The 19,812-nt window shown below is 36.7% G+C and overlaps 2 protein-coding genes across 2 annotated transcripts; both read left to right on the plus strand.

Annotated features, from left to right (window-relative positions):
• Positions 1–361: 361 nt before the first annotated feature.
• Positions 362–1,288, plus strand: LOC121744629. Its single transcript, XM_042138228.1, has one exon. It carries the CDS (start codon positions 362–364, stop codon positions 1,286–1,288), a length of 927 nt encoding a protein of 308 aa, XP_041994162.1.
• Positions 1,289–7,789: 6,501 nt separating this feature from the next.
• LOC121743881 (dehydration-responsive element-binding protein 1F-like) lies at positions 7,790–8,689 on the plus strand. The gene has a single exon (XM_042137272.1). It carries the CDS (start codon positions 7,833–7,835, stop codon positions 8,523–8,525), a length of 693 nt encoding a protein of 230 aa, XP_041993206.1. The 5' UTR covers positions 7,790–7,832; the 3' UTR covers positions 8,526–8,689.
• The last annotated feature ends 11,123 nt before the right edge of the window (positions 8,690–19,812 follow it).

A 19,812-nucleotide genomic window follows, 5' to 3' on the forward strand; every position in this document is an offset into this window, starting at 1 on the left:
CGCTATTTTCTTTTAGTAGTGCATCGCATCCATATATAAATATTAAATACAATTTGGAAAAAAATACACCATCTAATAATTGCGAATTTACAAATAAATTCATATTTATGGTTTTTCTCTATTTCATTCACTATAATTAGTACACATTTAGTTTTTCTTTCCAATGTTAAATATTCGGATATCTCAGAGTCATTATCTGTCACGAAATAAATAAAAGAATCCTTCTCAGTTTTGAACTCATTTCCCCATTCCTATTCTAGTTTAGAGAGAGAAAGAGTTCAATTCAATACTTACATATACATACAAACTCCATTGCCATCGCCATTCTCCTCCTTCCTCTGTTTCTTTTCCAAACGCATAAATGAGAGATTTAGCATCGTGTTTCAGCGATTACTCGGTGCAGATTTCGGAGACATCGTGCTCAAACTACTCGCCGAATTCCTGCATTTCCCCAAATTTAACCCCTTCCGTTCAAAATGCGGTTACCTCTCTCTACAAAGCGACTCTCTCAAATCAGAAGCAGATTCCGGTGACGCTGACGTGGAGCCGCAGCAGCGTCTCTCAATCGCTGACGATCGCCCTCGGCGACGGCCAATCCACGGCGGTGAAGCTCACCACCAATTCTAGGATTTTCCGGAAGCTGAAAGGCGCGAAAACCCTAGAATCCCACGGCAGCAAGATCGAGATCTTCTACGATCTCTCCGACGCGAGGTACGAGTCCGGAGCGGAGCCAATCGACGGTTATTACGTCTTCATCGCTATCGACTCCGCGCTCAGCCCGATCCTCGGCGGCGGCGGATCGGCACCGGAGGTTTATCTCAGGAAATTGAAATCGGGGGCGAAAATGGCGAAATTCGCACTCGTGTCGCGGCAGGAGCACTTATCTGGGAACGCGATGTACTCGACCAAGGCAAAATTCCGCGACGGCGGCGCGGCGCACGACGTCGTGATCCAGTGCGGCGGAGGCGGAGATGGCGAGGGGATGAAGCAGCACCCGGTGCTGTCGGTGTGCGTGGATAGAAAGACGGTGATAAGAGTGAAGAGGCTGCAGTGGAATTTCAGGGGGAATCAGACGATTTTCCTGGACGGATTGCTGGTGGATTTGATGTGGGATGTGTACGACTGGTTTTCGGGCTCGGGCTCGGGCTCGGGCCCTGGATGCGCGGTGTTTATGTTCAGGACGAGGAGCGGGATGGATAGCAGGCTGTGGCTGGAGGAGAAGATGGTGAAGAAAGATGAAGATAAGCATGAGTTTTCATTCATGATCTACGCTTGTAAGAATCTTTGATTTTTCATGAATAATTTCCTAGTTTTAACAATTTTCTTCTTGTTTTGGGGGATTAGAAATTAGGATTTGGGTGTTTAATTATGGAGCACTTAATTCAATCTCATTTTTTTTAATTTTATTTTGTGATTTTAGTTGGTGTAGTTTTGTAATTTCAAACTGTAGATTGGACATGTTATGTTATGGCCGACCATGAAATCATCCTATTAAGGAGTACTTATTTTTTTGGCAAATTGCCAAAAATTATTAACTTCGGTCAAATTATGGTTACATTTATTCGTAATTATTTTTTATAATGAAATGCTGATGTAGTTTTTGGTGCAATGAACGAACAACACCGTGCAATATATTTTTAATACTATTTGACACAGTCATTTAGCATGGTACTTATCTATTTAGTACAGTAGTAGTAATAATTTTATGGATATCATAATAGATACAGAAAATTGCTAAAAATAAAAAGTTCTATAATTTCAAGCTAATTTTTGATTTTATGGTGTTGTTTTTGTGGCAATTTGCCATACACATATTTTTGGCAAATTGTCTAGAAAAATTATGAATTTTGCTTGATTTCTGATCAATTACTCAATTTCAAATATGGAGTAACTAACTGTAATATTATTTTGACATTTTTCTTAATTGTCTATTGATTTGGATTTGGATTTGAATTTGAGGAAAATTTGTGTATGATTTGGAAATCAATTTGAAGTAGTCTTATTTTCATACTAATGTCTATAACTTTCCTGGGTGATATACAAATGTAAGACAATGAATTTTGCTCTTGTGTTATATACTAACGTTGTTCATGATTAAATGTCTCATAGTTGATTGGTTCGAATTTTTAAAAAATTAGTTGACTTTATGAAGAAACTGGATAGTAAACGTTAATAGAGTGCGAATCCTAGTTTTATAGTAATAAAATATGAGTAGAATGTCCATTTACTAAAAATAGTAAATGTGAATTGAGATATTAATTGGCGGGCAGACAGCGAGAAATAATTTTCTTTCACGAGAAAAAAATATCAAAATTATAATATAATTATATATTTATAAAATTTAAAGGATTTACTAGAAATTAATCTAAGTTTGATGAATTTTATCAGTAATTTACTCTTTTTTTTTTAAATCTTCGTAGTATTGTGGATGGTTTAGTGTAACGCTGAAGTGATAAAAATTTATAACTGTTGCATTAATTTATAGCATTTCATTTGTTTTTTCAGAAACTCCACATTATGAAAAGGTGAAAGAAAGTGGAATCCAAAATCATCATTTCGAATTTTGAAAGTGTTTGCAATGAAGATTTGATTTGCCGTTTATATGCTTTTTGGTGCCTTTTCACTTATATCAAGAAAGCATATATAACCACCTGAAAAAGGGCAAAATATTTTACGAGTGGAGAGAGAATATCGAGGCTTCTAGTAGGAGTGTTTAATTAGCCCTAATTTAAATACTATTTTATGTGAAAATACAAAATACTAGAATATACTCAAATTTTAATCTTTCATCAATCCCAGTACTTAATTAATTAGGAGTAATATAGTATTAATATTATTGTAAAAGCATAAGAGACTTCCAAAAATCTCATCTTAATTCTTTGTATTATTCTCCTCATATATTTTTATAATATCTCTCTTTATATGGACCACATTTTCATGGGGTCCAATATTTTTATTACAAATCTTTAATAGAAAACCTATTTGTTTCGAAATGGCAACTGATTGTGTCAGCGCATAAACAACAGATGTAATACAATTATTGATTTTTAGTTGTCTTCATTTAATTTCACTCCGTTTATAATTCAATTTTAATGTCATTTTGTCATTCAGTTTGATGTCTATTGTCATTAATTCGTTACTCGATTTGATGTCATTTATTATTTTTTATGTTTATAGTTTTATAACCAATTATATTTTTTTCCTTGTATATATCGTACACTGCTAATGTTTGAACAAGAAATACTAGTAATTCATACTCGGTGAAACTATTTATAATATTTCCAAAATTGGGATCTTGTTTTAGTACTAATAGTAAGAGTGTTGGAGCAATTTATGGTTAGGCTTTCTACTTCTACCCACGTTAGAATGTTATTTTTATGAAAAAATTACAGACAAATAGGCCAATGCCTTTTTTTAAAAATGATTAATTGAGTCAAATAAACATAAATTTCAATTTTGGCATGCAATGTTTTAATATTGCATGCCTATAGATGGTGCATTTTGTTGTTACACACATATAGCAATATAGCATTACTATATATTTATCACATGCTATAAAAAAATACAATATTGAAATAAAGTAGCATAAAAAAATGTCACATGATGGAGCTATTTATGGTTACCATGCCATCACCCATATTAATTTTAGATATATGTCCTTACCTAAATTTTAGGACCACATATAGTTATTCATTGTATTATTTTAGACCCCTTTTCCTATTTATATTTTATCCAACTAAAAGTGTATAATATAGTCAATTATTCAATTAAATTAAATTAAATTAATACTCCACTCCATATACAAAACATATAGTACATAATAATTAATCCTATAATGAATTTGACATAATAAAAATGATTTTGAACTGGTGGAGCTCACATGTTCAAGGAAGAGTAACTCACTATGACATGCTAATTTTAGGAGTAAATAGCGACCAACTTTCTCTAGCAAATTACGACTTTCCTAAAGCCTTTGCATGCTCCCATTTTACATGTCTTTCTCATGTGCTAAAATTATTTTTATTACTACCATCTTCAAAAAGTAGGAGTGAATATTTTGATTTCAATTTGAATTTGCGGTTAGTTCCATCCCATCCAAAAATACATAATTTGAGAAAAATATATAAATAGATCTGAAATATCCAAAAAATAATTATTTGAATTCGACTGAAAATCTAAATATCTGAAAATTATAATTACTATGTTATGGACTTTTGTCATAATTATTGTTATTTTCCAAAAAATATATGGCCCAATCAATTTAATGAAATGGGCCGCGTCAGTTTTTTCACAACCCGATTACAGGCTTTAAAATTTAGAGCATTTTTTCCTATCCCATTATCTATAAATTATGGCCCAATTAATCTGAAACATTTCTATATAATAGGCCCAATTATTCACTTTGGGTCTAACTTATCTAAATATGGAACCAAGAAACCTCAAAAAAATGTAGCTCACGATAAGGTTAAGTAAGGTCTCGTTGGTTGAAGCTTACATAATATGTGAAGGGAGAACAACCATTCACGAGTAATGTTCCATCATAAAATCAATTGACGATATGAGAATCGACTCACTATATATATTTAAATTATTTTTTATATATTATATTTCGATTTATGACAACTCACATGTGAATATTTTATCTCAACACGTCCTTTCACACGTCAGTCTTTCGCATTTGTTTCTATTTAAATAGGATCACCCATGACTTGCCACCTTCAACGACAAATTAGGCTCAAGATGGGCCAAAACCTACTAGAAATTTCAATCATTATATATTTAACTTAAATTCTTTTTGATAACACATTTTTGCCATGTAAGAACTCAAATATGAATATCTCAACAATGATAATTGATACTCCCCTGGCCCCGTCACATAAAAATAGTCTTCTTTTAGCATTTTAGTTTGTCCCACAAAAATATTTTCTTTCTATTTTGTGGCAAGTAAACTCTTATAAGATGAGCCTCATTCTCCACTATTAATATTTCAATCATTTATCTTTCTACATCTTTCATATTTTACCAATTTTGCATTAAAACTCGTAACGACCCCAAAGTTCATAATTTTTATGTGATGGAGGGAGTATAATTATCAATTATAGCATAGAATATAAACACATTATCTCACCAATAAAATCCCAAAAAATTGAAAGTGAAGGGACCTACATGTAGAAAGACATTTGTAAATTGCCATGGTTGTTAAGAAGATATATATTATGTTAACCAAACATGTGAATTGTCTGATTTAGAAAGTCAATATAAAATTATGTGAATCTTCACGTGACAGGGATGGTTATTAATATACTAGTATTGAATTTACACCACAATCCACATGTGATTTAACAAATCATTAAAATAATTAATAATCATACTAATTATAAATTGAAAAAAAATACAGAGCGATCGATAACTATTTGAAACACGCAGCAAGAGTGCAATCGAATCGAAATAATTTTGGAGTTCACATTGTCTAATTTAGTTTACTTTTATTCGTGGCATAACTGTTTTATTGCTTTATATTTAGATTGTTGGACTATTTTGTCCATAAAATCAGTTAACAACCATATATTAATATATAAAAATATGAACGAATGCAATCTACATGTGACACGACATTGTATTTAGAAAATAAATCAAAACAAACTTTTTTTTTATTAAAAAAAAGGCTCAAACCAAAAGATGGTGAGTAAGAGTTTAACAATAACACACAAATAAAAAGCTAATCAACCAAGCCAAATGCAAAAACTAAGACCCAGCGTCAAACCAAAAGTAAAAACGGGCATATGACCATGCCCAAAGCTCACACCACACGCAACCAAGCACCAAGCACCAAGCAAGCAAGGCTAACAAAGCTTTACACCATAGTGAGGGCAAGACAAATCTTTTAGTGTTCTTAGATTGCAACCTTAGCCTTATGCTTGATGTCAGTCCATCTTCTAACCCGACTCAACTCCTCATAAATTTGTGTTGGTCAAAATCAAAACAAACTTGTGTTGATCAAAATATCAAATTGAGACTTCTAGTGATTGACCAATTAAAATACTCATTTCGTCTCACAATAAGAATCACATTTGATGTGAACACGAGTTTTAAGAAATGTACTCCAAAGAACAGTGGGTTGGAAAGTTATTGAAATGGAACCCACTTTTTTATATTAGTTTTATAATAAAATGTGAGTGAAATGAGTTAGTGGAATGTGAGACCTATTTACCATTTATCGTAAAAGTGAAATATGACACTTATAGTGGGACAGGCCGAAATGACAAAATGTGACTCTTGATATGGGACAAATGGACTATCAAACTGAGATTTCTAACAAATAGAAGGTTTGGGGTGGTGGTTCAACACTTCAACCCTTAAGCCTGAGGTCAGTGGTTAGATCTCTGTTTATGTGAATGGTGCAAACCATTTGGCCAGTCCACTACCGCTCAGTATGCTGACCGTTGGGACAAGGGTTAGTCTTCTAGTTGTCGGCAAGAAGGATATCTTGGAAATTTTTTAAAAATGATACTACCTCCACTAAAAAAAAACATAAAATTATGGACGGTACGAGTTTTTATTGCATTGTCATTATAAATCAAGATTTCACCGTATTAGAGTGAAAAAAACTATTATAAATAAATAGTGAATAATTTTGATGAACGGCTCAAAATAGAAAAATTGAATTATTTTTCGTGAAGATATGGAGCAATATAGAAAATAAAAATAGAATAATAAAATCGTTTAGTGAAACTGAAAGTGGTGAGTGAAGTATGGAATAGATGTGGATCATGCGGCCGCAAAAAAGGTACCCACCATAAGCCAAAAAGTCAAGAAGCAGACGATTATCTCTCCACATTTGTCTATATGTCTCTTCTTTCAATATCCAACTGCTGTTGTCTCCATTTTTATTCCACACGTGCTTCTTTTCTAATTCCACTCGTGCTTAAATACCCACACCTCCACGTGTTTTTATTTTTTATTGATTTTTAATCCAACCTCTGTTTATTAGTAATTGTTACGCTATATCTTTTAGACCACAAATTTTTTTATGTTGAGAAAACGAAATAATTATTAATCGACATTATATAATGTTTGTATCGATAAACCATGTTTCTTGTAGCCATCAAAATCGAGATTATAGTTCATATGTCCCATAAAAATATAAGTAATAGATATGCCATGAGAATTAAGAAAAAATGGTAAAATAAGAGAGGAGGTGAATGGTATGGTAAAGTAAGAGAGAATAGGAGAATGGTAGTTAAAGTAGTGTGGGTGGATAGTGAGACCCACATTATTAAATTGATATACATTTTAAAAAATGAAATGCACATATTTTTATGGACGGAGGGAGTATAATGTTTTTATATTGAGATTACATTTTTCTTTCAAGAAAGAAAAAAAAGTAATTCAATATGCACAGGAGATCGGACACACTAAAGAAGACCGTCATTAACAAATTGAAAAGCTTTGAATTTTTCCCTCATAGGCCGCTATGGAGTCAGTCGACCCCATAATTCTATCGGAATCCGCCACAGTAAAGAAAACCCTTATTTCTAGATCTTTATATCTCAAAACATAACATCACACTCAGCAAGAAAAACACAAATATACACATCAAGTAAATAAAAAAACATTTTTAATCAAAAAATTCAAAACATGACCATCACTATGCAAGATATTACGTCATCGGTCAGATCTTATTTAGTGTTTTTTTTTTCAAAAGTTCATCAACTTTTTTTTTCTATTTCACATATATATATATATGCCCCCTCTCTCATTCTATCCTCATGCATAATCAAAATTCAAACTCACAATTCTCCCAATATTTCTCATTAAATCCGAATGCAAAAATGGATCTCGCACGCCACCATCACTCTCCTCCGCCGGAAAAACCAACTCCGGCAGGGAAGAAACGGGCGGGGCGGAAGGTAGTGCAGGAGACGCGTCACCCTATCTACCGGGGAGTGCGGCGGAAGAACGGCGGGAAATGGGTTTGCGAGGTTCGTGAGCCTAACAAGAAATCAAGAATATGGCTAGGGACCTTCCCTAGCCCCGAGACGGCCGCGATCGCCCACGACGTGGCCTCCCTGGCCCTGCGTGGGGACCACGCGCCGCTCAACTTCCCGGAGGCTGCCGCCCGGCTCCCCCGCCCCCGGTCGGCCTCCCACCACGACATCCAGCTAGCAGCCTCAGAGGCCGCCCGGGATTTCTGCCCTATTTGGACGTCTCAGTCCACTAGGGTTAGTTCCCGAGAGAATAAAATAATAATAAATTCACCATACACTAATTTGCCCGGTGAAAAGGACGATTTTGTTGACCTTGGTCAGACAGAATCGTCTGAGGATTGTTGGTCGGGCGGTCAAAGTGATACGTTGGGGGCCGGATTTGTGGACGAGGAGGCGGTGTTTAACATGCCGGCGTTGCTAGATAGTATGGCGGAGGGGATGCTTCTAACTCCTTTGGGTATGAAGAAAGGGTTCAATTGGAGTGAATATGAAGAGGTGGATGATCAAGGCATGGAGTTTAATTTGTGGGTGGACTAGGCTACAATGATGATAATGGTTTCTCTTTTACTTATGTTCTCGTAGTGATCCAAACCTACCTAATCACTAGTTGAGGAGAAATGTCTCACTGGCAAGTTGTATTTTATCGTCTTTTGTGATTTATGAGATCTGATTCTCATTTTTTTCGCAATTGTATGATTTTCAAAAATAAAGTTTGTTTTGATTGATCGCTTGAACGATGTCGTTTGGTTACGCAAAATGTTGGAAATGTTGTGATTTTAAAATATACTCCCAATTCTAACGTTGAAAATATGTGAGAATTATAACTTTGAGTAAATTCATACATTAAAAAGGGAAATCTTACAAAGTAGTAGTACTTCTTTTTTATGCAAGAAGTAAAGATTGGTGAATATATTTCTTGATATATGGCATATACATAGATGGACGGTATCATGATATTTTATTGGTTGATAATAATTACTCTACAACACAAGAAATAATGAATATATTAGTGTGACGATATGTCATCAACAAATATATTAATCGATCAATTTTATTTCTTAAATTTAATTCAACTATATACTCCGTATTATATTATCGGTAAGTTATCTTAAGCAATTGAGAAAACCCCTAATCACTTTTTTTGGATTTCACGTAACATTAATTAAACAAACTTATATACTTTTTGATTAATGTAACATGCATTAGTAGGTCGATAATTTACAACTCTTTCTTAGCAATAATATCCACAACATATTTTCTTGATGCAATATTGACTACATATTTTATAATCGAGAATACCAAATTTAAACTAATACTGTAGTATTAAAATACAAGACTAAAATTTAGTCGATGTTGAACCAAATTAAAAAGATGATACTTAGAATTTAAAAATAGTAGAGTTGGCACAACACATTTTACTACCGTCCCATGCAACTGACTTTCATCAGTATTTAGTTTTAATTCCATAATATATTAAATAATCGGTAAGTTATTTTTCGTGGTTCTGATTTAATCCATTTTCTATATATATAAATATAAACTGAGTAATTACATCTCCATTTTTGAGATATCGAGTAATTTTTTATTCTGAAAATTATTAGTAAATGAGAGAAGAGATGCGTTTAGTATTTTTTAATTAAGTAGTAGTAACTGAGCACTTCAATCTAAAGTACTAATACAGTTACACAGACCATGTTTGATTACAAAGTCGGAAATTCGCACGTGGATGTAAATGAATACATAAATTATTAAGTTATAGTGTAACATATAAAAAATATACACGTGGACCTGAAAATCATTCTTGACTTTTTATATATTGGTGTCACTTATAACCATTACCACTTTATCTTTATATTTAAATTGTTTAATATAGAATATTCGTTTCCACATCTTTTCATCGGTAGTTTCCACAACAAACGTGAAGCTGCACCATACATGAAAAACACCTACCTACCTCACTCTCTCAAATTTATCTACTTAAATTATCAATTTATTAATACAACAATAATTTTATTAAGATACTACAGTTTAAATTATGATTTACGATACTTTTTTTATAAAAAATATTAAGATTTACTACTTAATAAGTTATTAATTGATATGATAACCGTACTAGAAAATAATAACATTATTACATTTGTTTTAATAAAATAATACTCGTATTAAATATCTAAATTTGTAAGACACTTAGAAAGAAAAAAATAATTAAGAAAAACTAGAAAATAAAAATCTATTCTTATTACTCTTTATAAAAAAATTACACACAAAAAAAAATAATAAACAAGAATAAAATTACTTTCACATAATAGATTCACACCAAACAAAGATGCCCTACATGTTTACTACACATTCTGAACCACAACTATTGATAAATTTAATGTGTATTGAGGGATTTTAGCCATGAAAAGGAATATCTTAATGGTCCTATTTTATAGAATTTTCAGAAGAAATTACATGATATGGCCGGTGAGGGTGACATGCCTTATCAATGAGGTATTATCAAAGAAAAGACACAAAACAACAAACACATGCTTTTTTTTATGCCTTAATTATTTTCACATAAATTGGGTATCAATCAATTGAGTGAAGTATTGACTACGAGTATTGGCACGATGTGGTATACCTCACCACTACTTTATTGATAAATAGAAGTAAAAAAGAGGGTTTTGGCTTTAAAAACCATAAACTTTTACCGAATTCTGGTTCTTCCCACCAACTTTAAAATTGGTTTTTAAAACCACAAACTTTTGATTTGTTTGCTATTTTCCAACCCGGCCCGAATACCAAATCTCCGGTCAAAATTGTCCAACGTGGACAGTCAGAAACATGACTTGGAAACTGATTTTTTTACCATGAAATAACACTATTTTTTGAATTAAAACTTAAAATTAAATAAGTAATCTTCAAAGAAAATTTCTGGAGATGCAATCTGTAATTCTGGAGTTCTTCAATCTGCAAAAAATTTAAGAAATAATCTTGAATGAATTTCTGGAGATGCAATCTGCAATTCTCGAGATACTCCTTCACCGAGAGCTCTTCAATCTGCAATTCATGCTGCCAAAACCTGTGTCTCAGCTCTGCCTCAATTCTCTGCTTTGCAGCCTCCGTCGACTTGAAGGTAGCTTGAGCGATCAGATGCAGCCACCTTCGTTCCCATCTTCACCGGGGATCTTATGTCCAGCCTCCGTTCTCGTCTAGCTCCTGTTCAATTCACGTTGTCTCCTGTTCAATTTCATCTCGCGAAGATCCGCTGCCGACATTACTGCTGCTGCCCTTGTGTCGCCTCCATCGAGGTCTATCCTGTCTGTGAATAATGATTATTAGTTGCTGAGTGTGAGGAAAATAGTAAAGTCCCGAGCTGCCGAGAAGAGTCCCGAGCTCGTAACTGCCGAGAAGAGTCCCGAGCTCGTAACTGCCGAGAAGAGTCCCGAGCTCGTAACTGCCGAGAAGAGTCCCGAGCTCGTAACTGACGAGAAGAGTCCCGAGCTCGTAACTGCCGAGAAGAAGGTCACAGCTCCCGAGCTTCAGGAGCCGTCCGATCAAGCGCGCCATCTGCAAGATTGAATGTCAACCGTAGATTCAACTAGCCGTTGGATTTGTAACAGTTTTTTGTGTTTGTTTCAGCTTTCTAGTTTGTTAGTTGTTAAGCTCTCTTATTCGGTTCTCATACATAAGAACGAGAGAGAGATGTTTTCAGTTTGTAACAGATAACATCCATTTTTTAGATTTTTCTCAAGAAAGCTTTCCAAATTTTTCCCAAAGTGTGTTCATCATTCTTGTTCATTGATTCTTGATTGTGTTTCTCGATACTATTCTAACAAGTGGCGCCGTCTGTGGGAACTATCCGGCAAGAGTATCGATCAAAATCAGATTGAATCGGTGTTGATGATGGCTTCAAGATTCGAAGCAGAAAGATTTACCGGGAAAAACGACTTCAGCCTTTGGAGAATGAAGATGAAGGCGATGTTGATCCAGCAGGGTTTGTCTGAGGCTCTGGCGCCGGCGAGCAAGGAAGGTGAAGGCCAAGTGCTCGATGAAAAGGCCAAGGCCAAGCGCGCAGAGGTTTTTGCAAAGGCACACAGCACGGTGGTGCTGTGCTTGGGCGACAAGGTGTTGCGGGAAGTTGCAAAAGAGACAACCGCCGCTGGGGTTCTTGAGAAACTTGAGGATCTATACATGACAAAGTCCCTCGCAAATCACCTCTTCATGAAGCAGAGGCTATATTCATACCGGTTTTCGCAGGAAAAGGGAATACTAGAGCAGCTGGAAGACTTTGATAAGGCAGTGGATGATTTGGAAAACATTGATGTTTCCATTGGTGATGAAGACAAGGCCATACTATTATTAAATGCCTTGCCAAAGTCCTATGATCAATTGAGAGATGCCATACTCTTTGGAAGGGAAGGCACGGTTACTTTCCAAGAAGTTCAAAATGCTCTGAGGGCCAAAGAACTGCACAAGAAGGGATGCAAGGAGGCTGAAGTTGTTCCAGAGAGCCTCAATGTCAGAAAGTTCAAAGCCAAGAAGATGTTCAAGAAAATTGGTGAGAATAGCAAGGCACCCTCAATTGATCAAAAGGAGACTCGAGCTTGTTTTTGGTGCAAGAAGCCGGGTCACCTAAAGAAGGATTGCTTCGCTTGGAAAAAGAAACAAGCTGCTGAATCTGGAAAGGGGAAGAACACCACTGATTTTGTGGAAGAAGCTGAGGAGTCCCCTGAGGTATTGAATATTATGGCATATGAGGATGGGAGTTCATGGATTCTTGACTCCGGGTGCAGCTTCCACATATGTCCATGTGTGGAATTTTTCTCTGATTTGAGAGAGTCAACTGGGACAGTTATACTTGGGAACAATCAAGTATGTCATGTTGAAGCTATAGGGAATGTAAAACTCAGGCTGGATAATGGCTCTGAGAAAATCTTGAGCGATGTTAGGCTGATCCCCACAGTGAAGAGAAACCTTATATCACTAGGGATGCTTGAGAAGAAGGGGTGCACTTTTGAGTCCTCGGATGGAGTGATGAAAATCAAGAAGGGGGCCACTGTGATTATGCATGGAGAGAGGAAGGGAAGCCTCTATTACTTGTGTGGAGCTGCAGTCAGGATCAGGGGCAGTCAACTGAACAACATTGTGCCAGAATCTGTGAAAACTTGGCACATGAGACTCGGGCATCCAGCAGCTGGGAGCATTAAGGAGTTGATTAAAAAGGGAGTTATTCATGGGCTGGAAAGCAAGAATGGTGAGCCATGTGAAGAGTGTATTCTTGGCAAGTCAAAGAAGCTCCCTTATCCAAAAGGTAAACATCTATCACAAGCACCTCTTGATTATGCACATAGTGATTTGTGGGGACCCTCCCCTGTGAATTCAGTTGGAGGAGGGAGGTATTATATGACCATAATAGATGATTATTCCAGAAAAATATGGCTATATATCTTGAAGGAAAAATCTGAGGCCTTTACTAAGTTTAGAGATTGGTGCATTATGGTTGAAAGAGAGAAAGGCAGATCTCTGGGCTGTCTGAGGACAGACAATGGACTCGAATTTTTGTCAAAAGAATTTGATAGATTCTGCCAGGATAGAGGGATCAGACGCCACAAAACCGTTCCACTAAACCCCCAACAAAATGGGGGTGGCAGAAAGGGCAAACCGCACCATATTAGAGAGAGTAAGGTGTATGTTGCTCAGTTCAGGAATGGAGAAGAAATTTTGGGCTGAAGCTGCTGCAACTGCTGTGAAATTATTGAATAAATGTCCCTCTTCAGCCATTGAGAGTGACACTCCAGACTTTAAATGGTATGGGACATATGGAAACTACTCAGATCTCAAGATATTTGGCTGCCAAGCCTATGCACACCTCAAGCAAAGTAAGCTGGATGCAAGGGCAGTGAAATGTGTGCTTCTGGGATACCAACCTGGTGTAAAGGGATACAGGCTTTGGAGCATTGAACCTGGAAATCACAAGATCATTGTGAGCCGAGATGTAGTCTTCAATGAGTTTGTGATGCCCTTCAATAAGTCACAAGGTTCTGCAAAGGCTGCTGCAGTATCTGATGAAGCTATGAGATCTGGAATACAGCCTGAGGTGGAGCCTGAAGTGGAGTCTGAAGAGGTGGTTCCAGGTGGAGCAAATGATGGAAATATTGATCAGCCACAAGAAGGGTCAGATGCAGAGACTGAGGATCTCAGTCAATATCAGTTAGCTCGAGATAGAGTCAGGAGAAAGAATGTCAAAATGCCAGCCAGATATGCTGACTCAGAGATGCTTTACTTTGCATTATGTGTAGCTGAGGAGGTGGAGTTTGGGGAACCAGCCACATATAAAGCTGCCATGGAATGCAAAGAAAGAAGTGAGTGGATGAAAGCCATGGTTGAGGAGATAGACTCCTTGCTGAAAAATGGGACATGGATATTGGTAGACAAAGTTGAAGGAAGAAGGATTGTGAGCTGCAAGTGGATATTCAAAAAGAAATTGGAGTCGGCTGATAATGTGAAAATCAGATACAAGGCTAGACTTGTAGCAAGGGGCTTCACACAAGAGTATGGAGTTGATTATAGTGAGGTCTTCTCTCCTGTGGTGAAGCACACATCCATAAGAACTCTCTTGGCAGTGGTTGCAAGGCTGGACTGGGAGCTGGAGCAGCTCGATGTGAAAACGGCTTTTTTGCATGGAGATTTGGTGGAAACAATCTTTATGCAACAGCCAGAGGGCTTTGCCAAAGCTGGGGAGGAAAACAAAGTTTGTCTATTGAAAAAGAGTATATATGGCCTCAAGCAAGCTAGTAGGCAATGGCATATCAAGTTTGATAATCATATCTTGGCAAATGGCTTCACTAGATCGAAATATGATGAATGCGTTTATATCAAGAAGAAAGGGGGTCTGGTGGTGGCTTATTTGCTCTTGTACGTGGATGATATGCTAGTTGCTGGTTCAAGCAAGAAGGTGATTCAAGAGATCAAAGAGGATCTGAAGTCAGCATTTGATATGAAAGATCTTGGGAATGCTAGAAGGATCTTGGGCATGAACATTGTTAGAAATAGATCCAAGAAGGAGATTTGGTTGAACCAGTCTGATTACATTTCGAGATTGGTCAGAAAGTTCAAGATGCAAGACACAAAACCTACAGCAACTCCTCTGGCCCAACACTTCAGATTGTCTGTTGAGCAGAAGCCACAAACTGAGGAAGAGAGAGCTGAGATGCAGAAAGTCCCTTATGCCAATATTGTGGGGAGTATCATGTATGCAATGATCAGCTCGAGGCCAGATGTGGCTCAAGCCATCAGTGTAACCAGCAGGTTCATGAGTGACCATGGCAAGGAGCATTGGTCAGCCTTGAAGTGGATATTAAAGTACTTGAATGGAGCAGGAAACCTTGGGATCCTGTTCAAGGGAAATAAGGAGGTAAAAGGGGATGCGTTGGTGGGTTATTGTGATAGTGATTATGCTGGGAATATTGACAGTAGAAAGTCCCAGTCAGGTTACATTTTCACCCTATATGGAAGTGCAGTGAGCTGGAAATCCAGCTTGCAAAGTGTGGTTGCATTGTCCACCACAGAGGCCGAGTATATGGCCTTGGTAGCAGCTGTGAAAGAGTCATTTTGGTTGAAGGGGATAGCTGCAGATTTTGGTGTTAGTCAGAAGGCAGTAGCCATTGGTTGTGACAACCAAAGTGCCATCAGCTTAGCTAAGAACAATGTGTTTCATGAGAGGAGCAAGCACATAGATGTGCGTCTGCATTTCATTCGTGAAGAGATAGAGAAGGGAAGGGTGAAGGTGTTTAAGGTAGACACCTTGGAAAATCCAGCCGACATGCTCACCAAAACCTTACCGAGGGAGAAGTTTGAGTTGTGTTTGAAGTTGGTTGGGATGTGTAAAAGAAGTTGATCACTCAGCAAATAATATTCAAGGTGGAGATTGTGAATAATGATTATTAGTTGCTGAGTGTGAGGAAAATAGTAAAGTCCCGAGCTGCCGAGAAGAGTCCCGAGCTCGTAACTGCCGAGAAGAGTCCCGAGCTCGTAACTGCCGAGAAGAGTCCCGAGCTCGTAACTGCCGAGAAGAGTCCCGAGCTCGTAACTGACGAGAAGAGTCCCGAGCTCGTAACTGCCGAGAAGAAGGTCACAGCTCCCGAGCTTCAGGAGCCGTCCGATCAAGCGCGCCATCTGCAAGATTGAATGTCAACCGTAGATTCAACTAGCCGTTGGATTTGTAACAGTTTTTTGTGTTTGTTTCAGCTTTCTAGTTTGTTAGTTGTTAAGCTCTCTTATTCGGTTCTCATACATAAGAACGAGAGAGAGATGTTTTCAGTTTGTAACAGATAACATCCATTTTTTAGATTTTTCTCAAGAAAGCTTTCCAAATTTTTCCCAAAGTGTGTTCATCATTCTTGTTCATTGATTCTTGATTGTGTTTCTCGATACTATTCTAACACTGTCGCCGGCGTGCGAGCTGGAGTTGACTCCCCTCTCCATCTCTTTTCTCCTTCTTGGAAAACTCCTCTTTTATTTCTAAAAACCCGCTGTCTCTTCTTCCTTCTCACGGAAACTCAGCGCCCTTCGTCGGCGCCGCCTTACCTCCGTCTAGCTCTCTCTCTCTCGGCAATGAAACCATCTCCGTCCGTCTCCGCCGCCTTGCTTCTGGATACACCCTAAAGCTCGTCTGACAGTCACCGCGGCGGTCAGCTCCGTCCCTGTCCGCGAAAGTGTGTTCCATCTCTCCGTTGAGGGGGGAGCAGCAGCGGAAGATGAACGGTGGGAAATGGGAATTCGGGGAAGATGAAGGGTGGGAAATGGAAATATGGCAAAATAGTATAGACATGTGGCATTGCCAAATAGGACTTCACTTATGATTTTACTCCCAAATAGGATTTAAAATGACACATAGATCAGTCGGGTTTCACCTCTGACCCGCCGTGGGAAGAAGCAAACAAATCGAAAGTTCGTGGTTTTAAAAACTAATCTTAAAGTTGGTGGGAAAAACCGAAATTCAGGAAAAGTTTATGGTTTTTAAAACCAAAAACCCTAAAAAAAGATCCCACATGCCACATAAATTTAACTTCAATCACTATACTAACGACGCTCCATTAATCAATTTATGGAAGGTAACATAATTCTAGTATTATATGTGAAATGGTTGTATCCTAGAATTTGATACTCCAATATCTCTTTTATAATATAAAAATCATAAATTTGATACTCCAATATTTCTCTTATAATATCCTAGAATTAGCGTGAAATATACTCCATATTAACTTCGATCATAATATAATAGTAATATTTTATCCACAAAAAGTAATCATACTATTACATAACTTTCACGTTATAATTGTTTCATAGTAGTAATAAAATTTATGACTATAACTTATATTTTTCACTCTTAGAAACCGAGGAGGCATAATTTCTAATCTCAACATCAAGCTCATGGAGTTTCCTTTTTGCAATTTTAACGGTTTCAATGTCATTTACACTTGAGCTCATGACGTCAAAAAATTGGCGCATCAACTCATTCAGATGATAAGTTTTTGACATTGTCAAATCCAAGGAGCACGAACCACCGTCATCATGATGAACTTCTCGTCTTGCACTTTTCGTCCACCTCTTTAATATATATTGCATAGGAATAGTAGTCACATTCAGATGATTATTCATCACTGTCAATGCATGGCAACATAACCACCCCAATAAATCAAATAATTTGCATGTACATGAGATGATAACATTATTTGAATCAAAACTTACCGAATGTTCTGCATGACCAGATTCCTTCCTCAAGGTGTAAGTGTAAACTCCACTATCATGCTTTGAACTTGTCACATGCCATGAAAGTCCTTGAAAATACTTCGCTTGAAATTTTTTGAATATCTTTAGAGTATATACTTGTGCCGCTTGCCTCAAAATGCCACAATCCACTCCAACTCTTGGCACCCCTCGAGTACATTCGAAATCATCGTCCGCTTGATTTTCACGCATCTTTTCTGCTTTCTTCTCATAGTGATTAACAAACTCGGTTAATGTCATTGTCTTACAAGACAAATGTTTGAAAACATTATTTCTGCTTCCACTTCTTTGCGTAGATCTTATGCCAGCCGAAAAACTAGTACGGTTAAATGCGGGGCACCATTTATGACGCAACAAGTACGAATTACACAACCACTTATTTTCAGAAACATCCATTCTTCACATAGATCTCTCCAAAGCTGCTCCATTTCATTCTCCATTTCAACTTCATACAAATTTTTATTGAATTTCTCCTTAAATTGAGAATCCGAAAGAAGATGCGAAATATGTTGGGTGGCATTTTTAGAGATATGCCAAACACATAACCGATGAACACTTTTCGGGAAAATCTTGCCAATAGCATTGGCCATTGCACTATCTTAATCAGTGAAAATTGTTTTGAGTGCCTTGCCTCCATTGCCTCCAAGAAAGTCTCAAACACCCAAATAAATGAGGTTATTGTCTCATCTAGCATAAAAGCACAACCAAATAAAACATTCTTCCAATGATTATTAACCCCCACAAAAGGCGCACATACCATGTTGTACTTGCTTGTACGATACGTCGTATCAAACACGACAACATCACCAAAACAATCATAATCTATTCGTGAAGCACCATCGCACCAGAAAAAATTAGTCATTCTATTCTAGTCATCAACTTGGAACGAGTAGAATAGATTACTTCCAAAAGCTTGTAAAGACTGTAAATGCTTCAAAAGGCTTTGACAATCTCCTGCACTTATTAAGTTCATCCTCTTTGACTGTAAAAAATTTCTACAATCCTGAAGAGTAAAACCAACATTTTGTGCTCCCCCTGCTTCATTTGTTAGGTAAGAATAAGCTTTTGTGGCTTTAATCCCTGATTCTACCATGGTGTTAAGAATGCATCCCTTCGTTTCTATAATCTTTCGACACGATCTAATCAAATGCTTTGATTATCCTCGATAAAAGGATGATTGTGAAAATCATTGGATTCGACCACTTCCCAAACATCTCATTCAATATGAAATCTAATTCGAGCCATACACCCACATCTTTTTAGTGACCTTTCAGTTTTTCTATCATCGGAGGGGGCAAATTCTGAGTATCCCTCACAACAGCATGAAAACGTGTATCCTCGAAGCTCGCTTTTACGATTACAAAATTTCTTACCTTTACGAATTCCAAATCCCTTGCTGAAGGCATATGCATTATATCCCTTATACGCTTCTTCTTCGTTCATAAAAGTCATTCCACGTTTAAATATAAATTCAGTCTCCACATGATGCACGTAGGAATCAGATGGAATTTTCGTTCATAAAAAATATGCATAATTCAATATAAATTCACGCAATTAAAAATACTACTATATGTTAATAGATTCAAATAAAGGATTCACTATCTTATCATTATGCAATTAAAATGAAATTGTTAGTAATAGAAGAACCTCAATTATAAAATCAAGAATAAGGAATATTTTCAAAAATACATTACAAAATAGAAATAATTACATATTCCACTATCTATGTAGTCAAACAAGCACACATACATATACATCATATAAAGCTATGGAGGAAAACCTACCCATTGAATTCAAAAGGAATGGAGAATTGGAGATGATTTCTCTTCTCTGTGTTGTATGATAAGACCGAATTGCAATACACATAAAAATATTTTATATTATAAGAGAGATATTGTCAAATTCTAGGATATAGCCATTTCATATCTAATACTAGAATTATGCTACCTTCCATAAATTGATTAATGGAGCGCTTTAGTATAGTGATTGGAGTTAAATTTATGTGGCATGTGAGACCTTTTTTACTTCCATTTGTCAATAAATTAGTAGT

The sequence above is a fragment of the Salvia splendens genome, chromosome 8 (genome assembly GCF_004379255.2).
Source record: "Salvia splendens isolate huo1 chromosome 8, SspV2, whole genome shotgun sequence".
Taxonomy (NCBI): domain Eukaryota; kingdom Viridiplantae; phylum Streptophyta; class Magnoliopsida; order Lamiales; family Lamiaceae; genus Salvia; species Salvia splendens.

Excerpts from the sequence above, each read along its gene's own strand:
- LOC121743881 (XM_042137272.1), top strand. The coding sequence starts at position 7,833 with ATGGATCTCGCACGCCACCATCACTCTCCTCCGCCGGAAAAACCAACT.
- LOC121744629 (XM_042138228.1), top strand. The coding sequence starts at position 362 with ATGAGAGATTTAGCATCGTGTTTCAGCGATTACTCGGTGCAGATTTCG.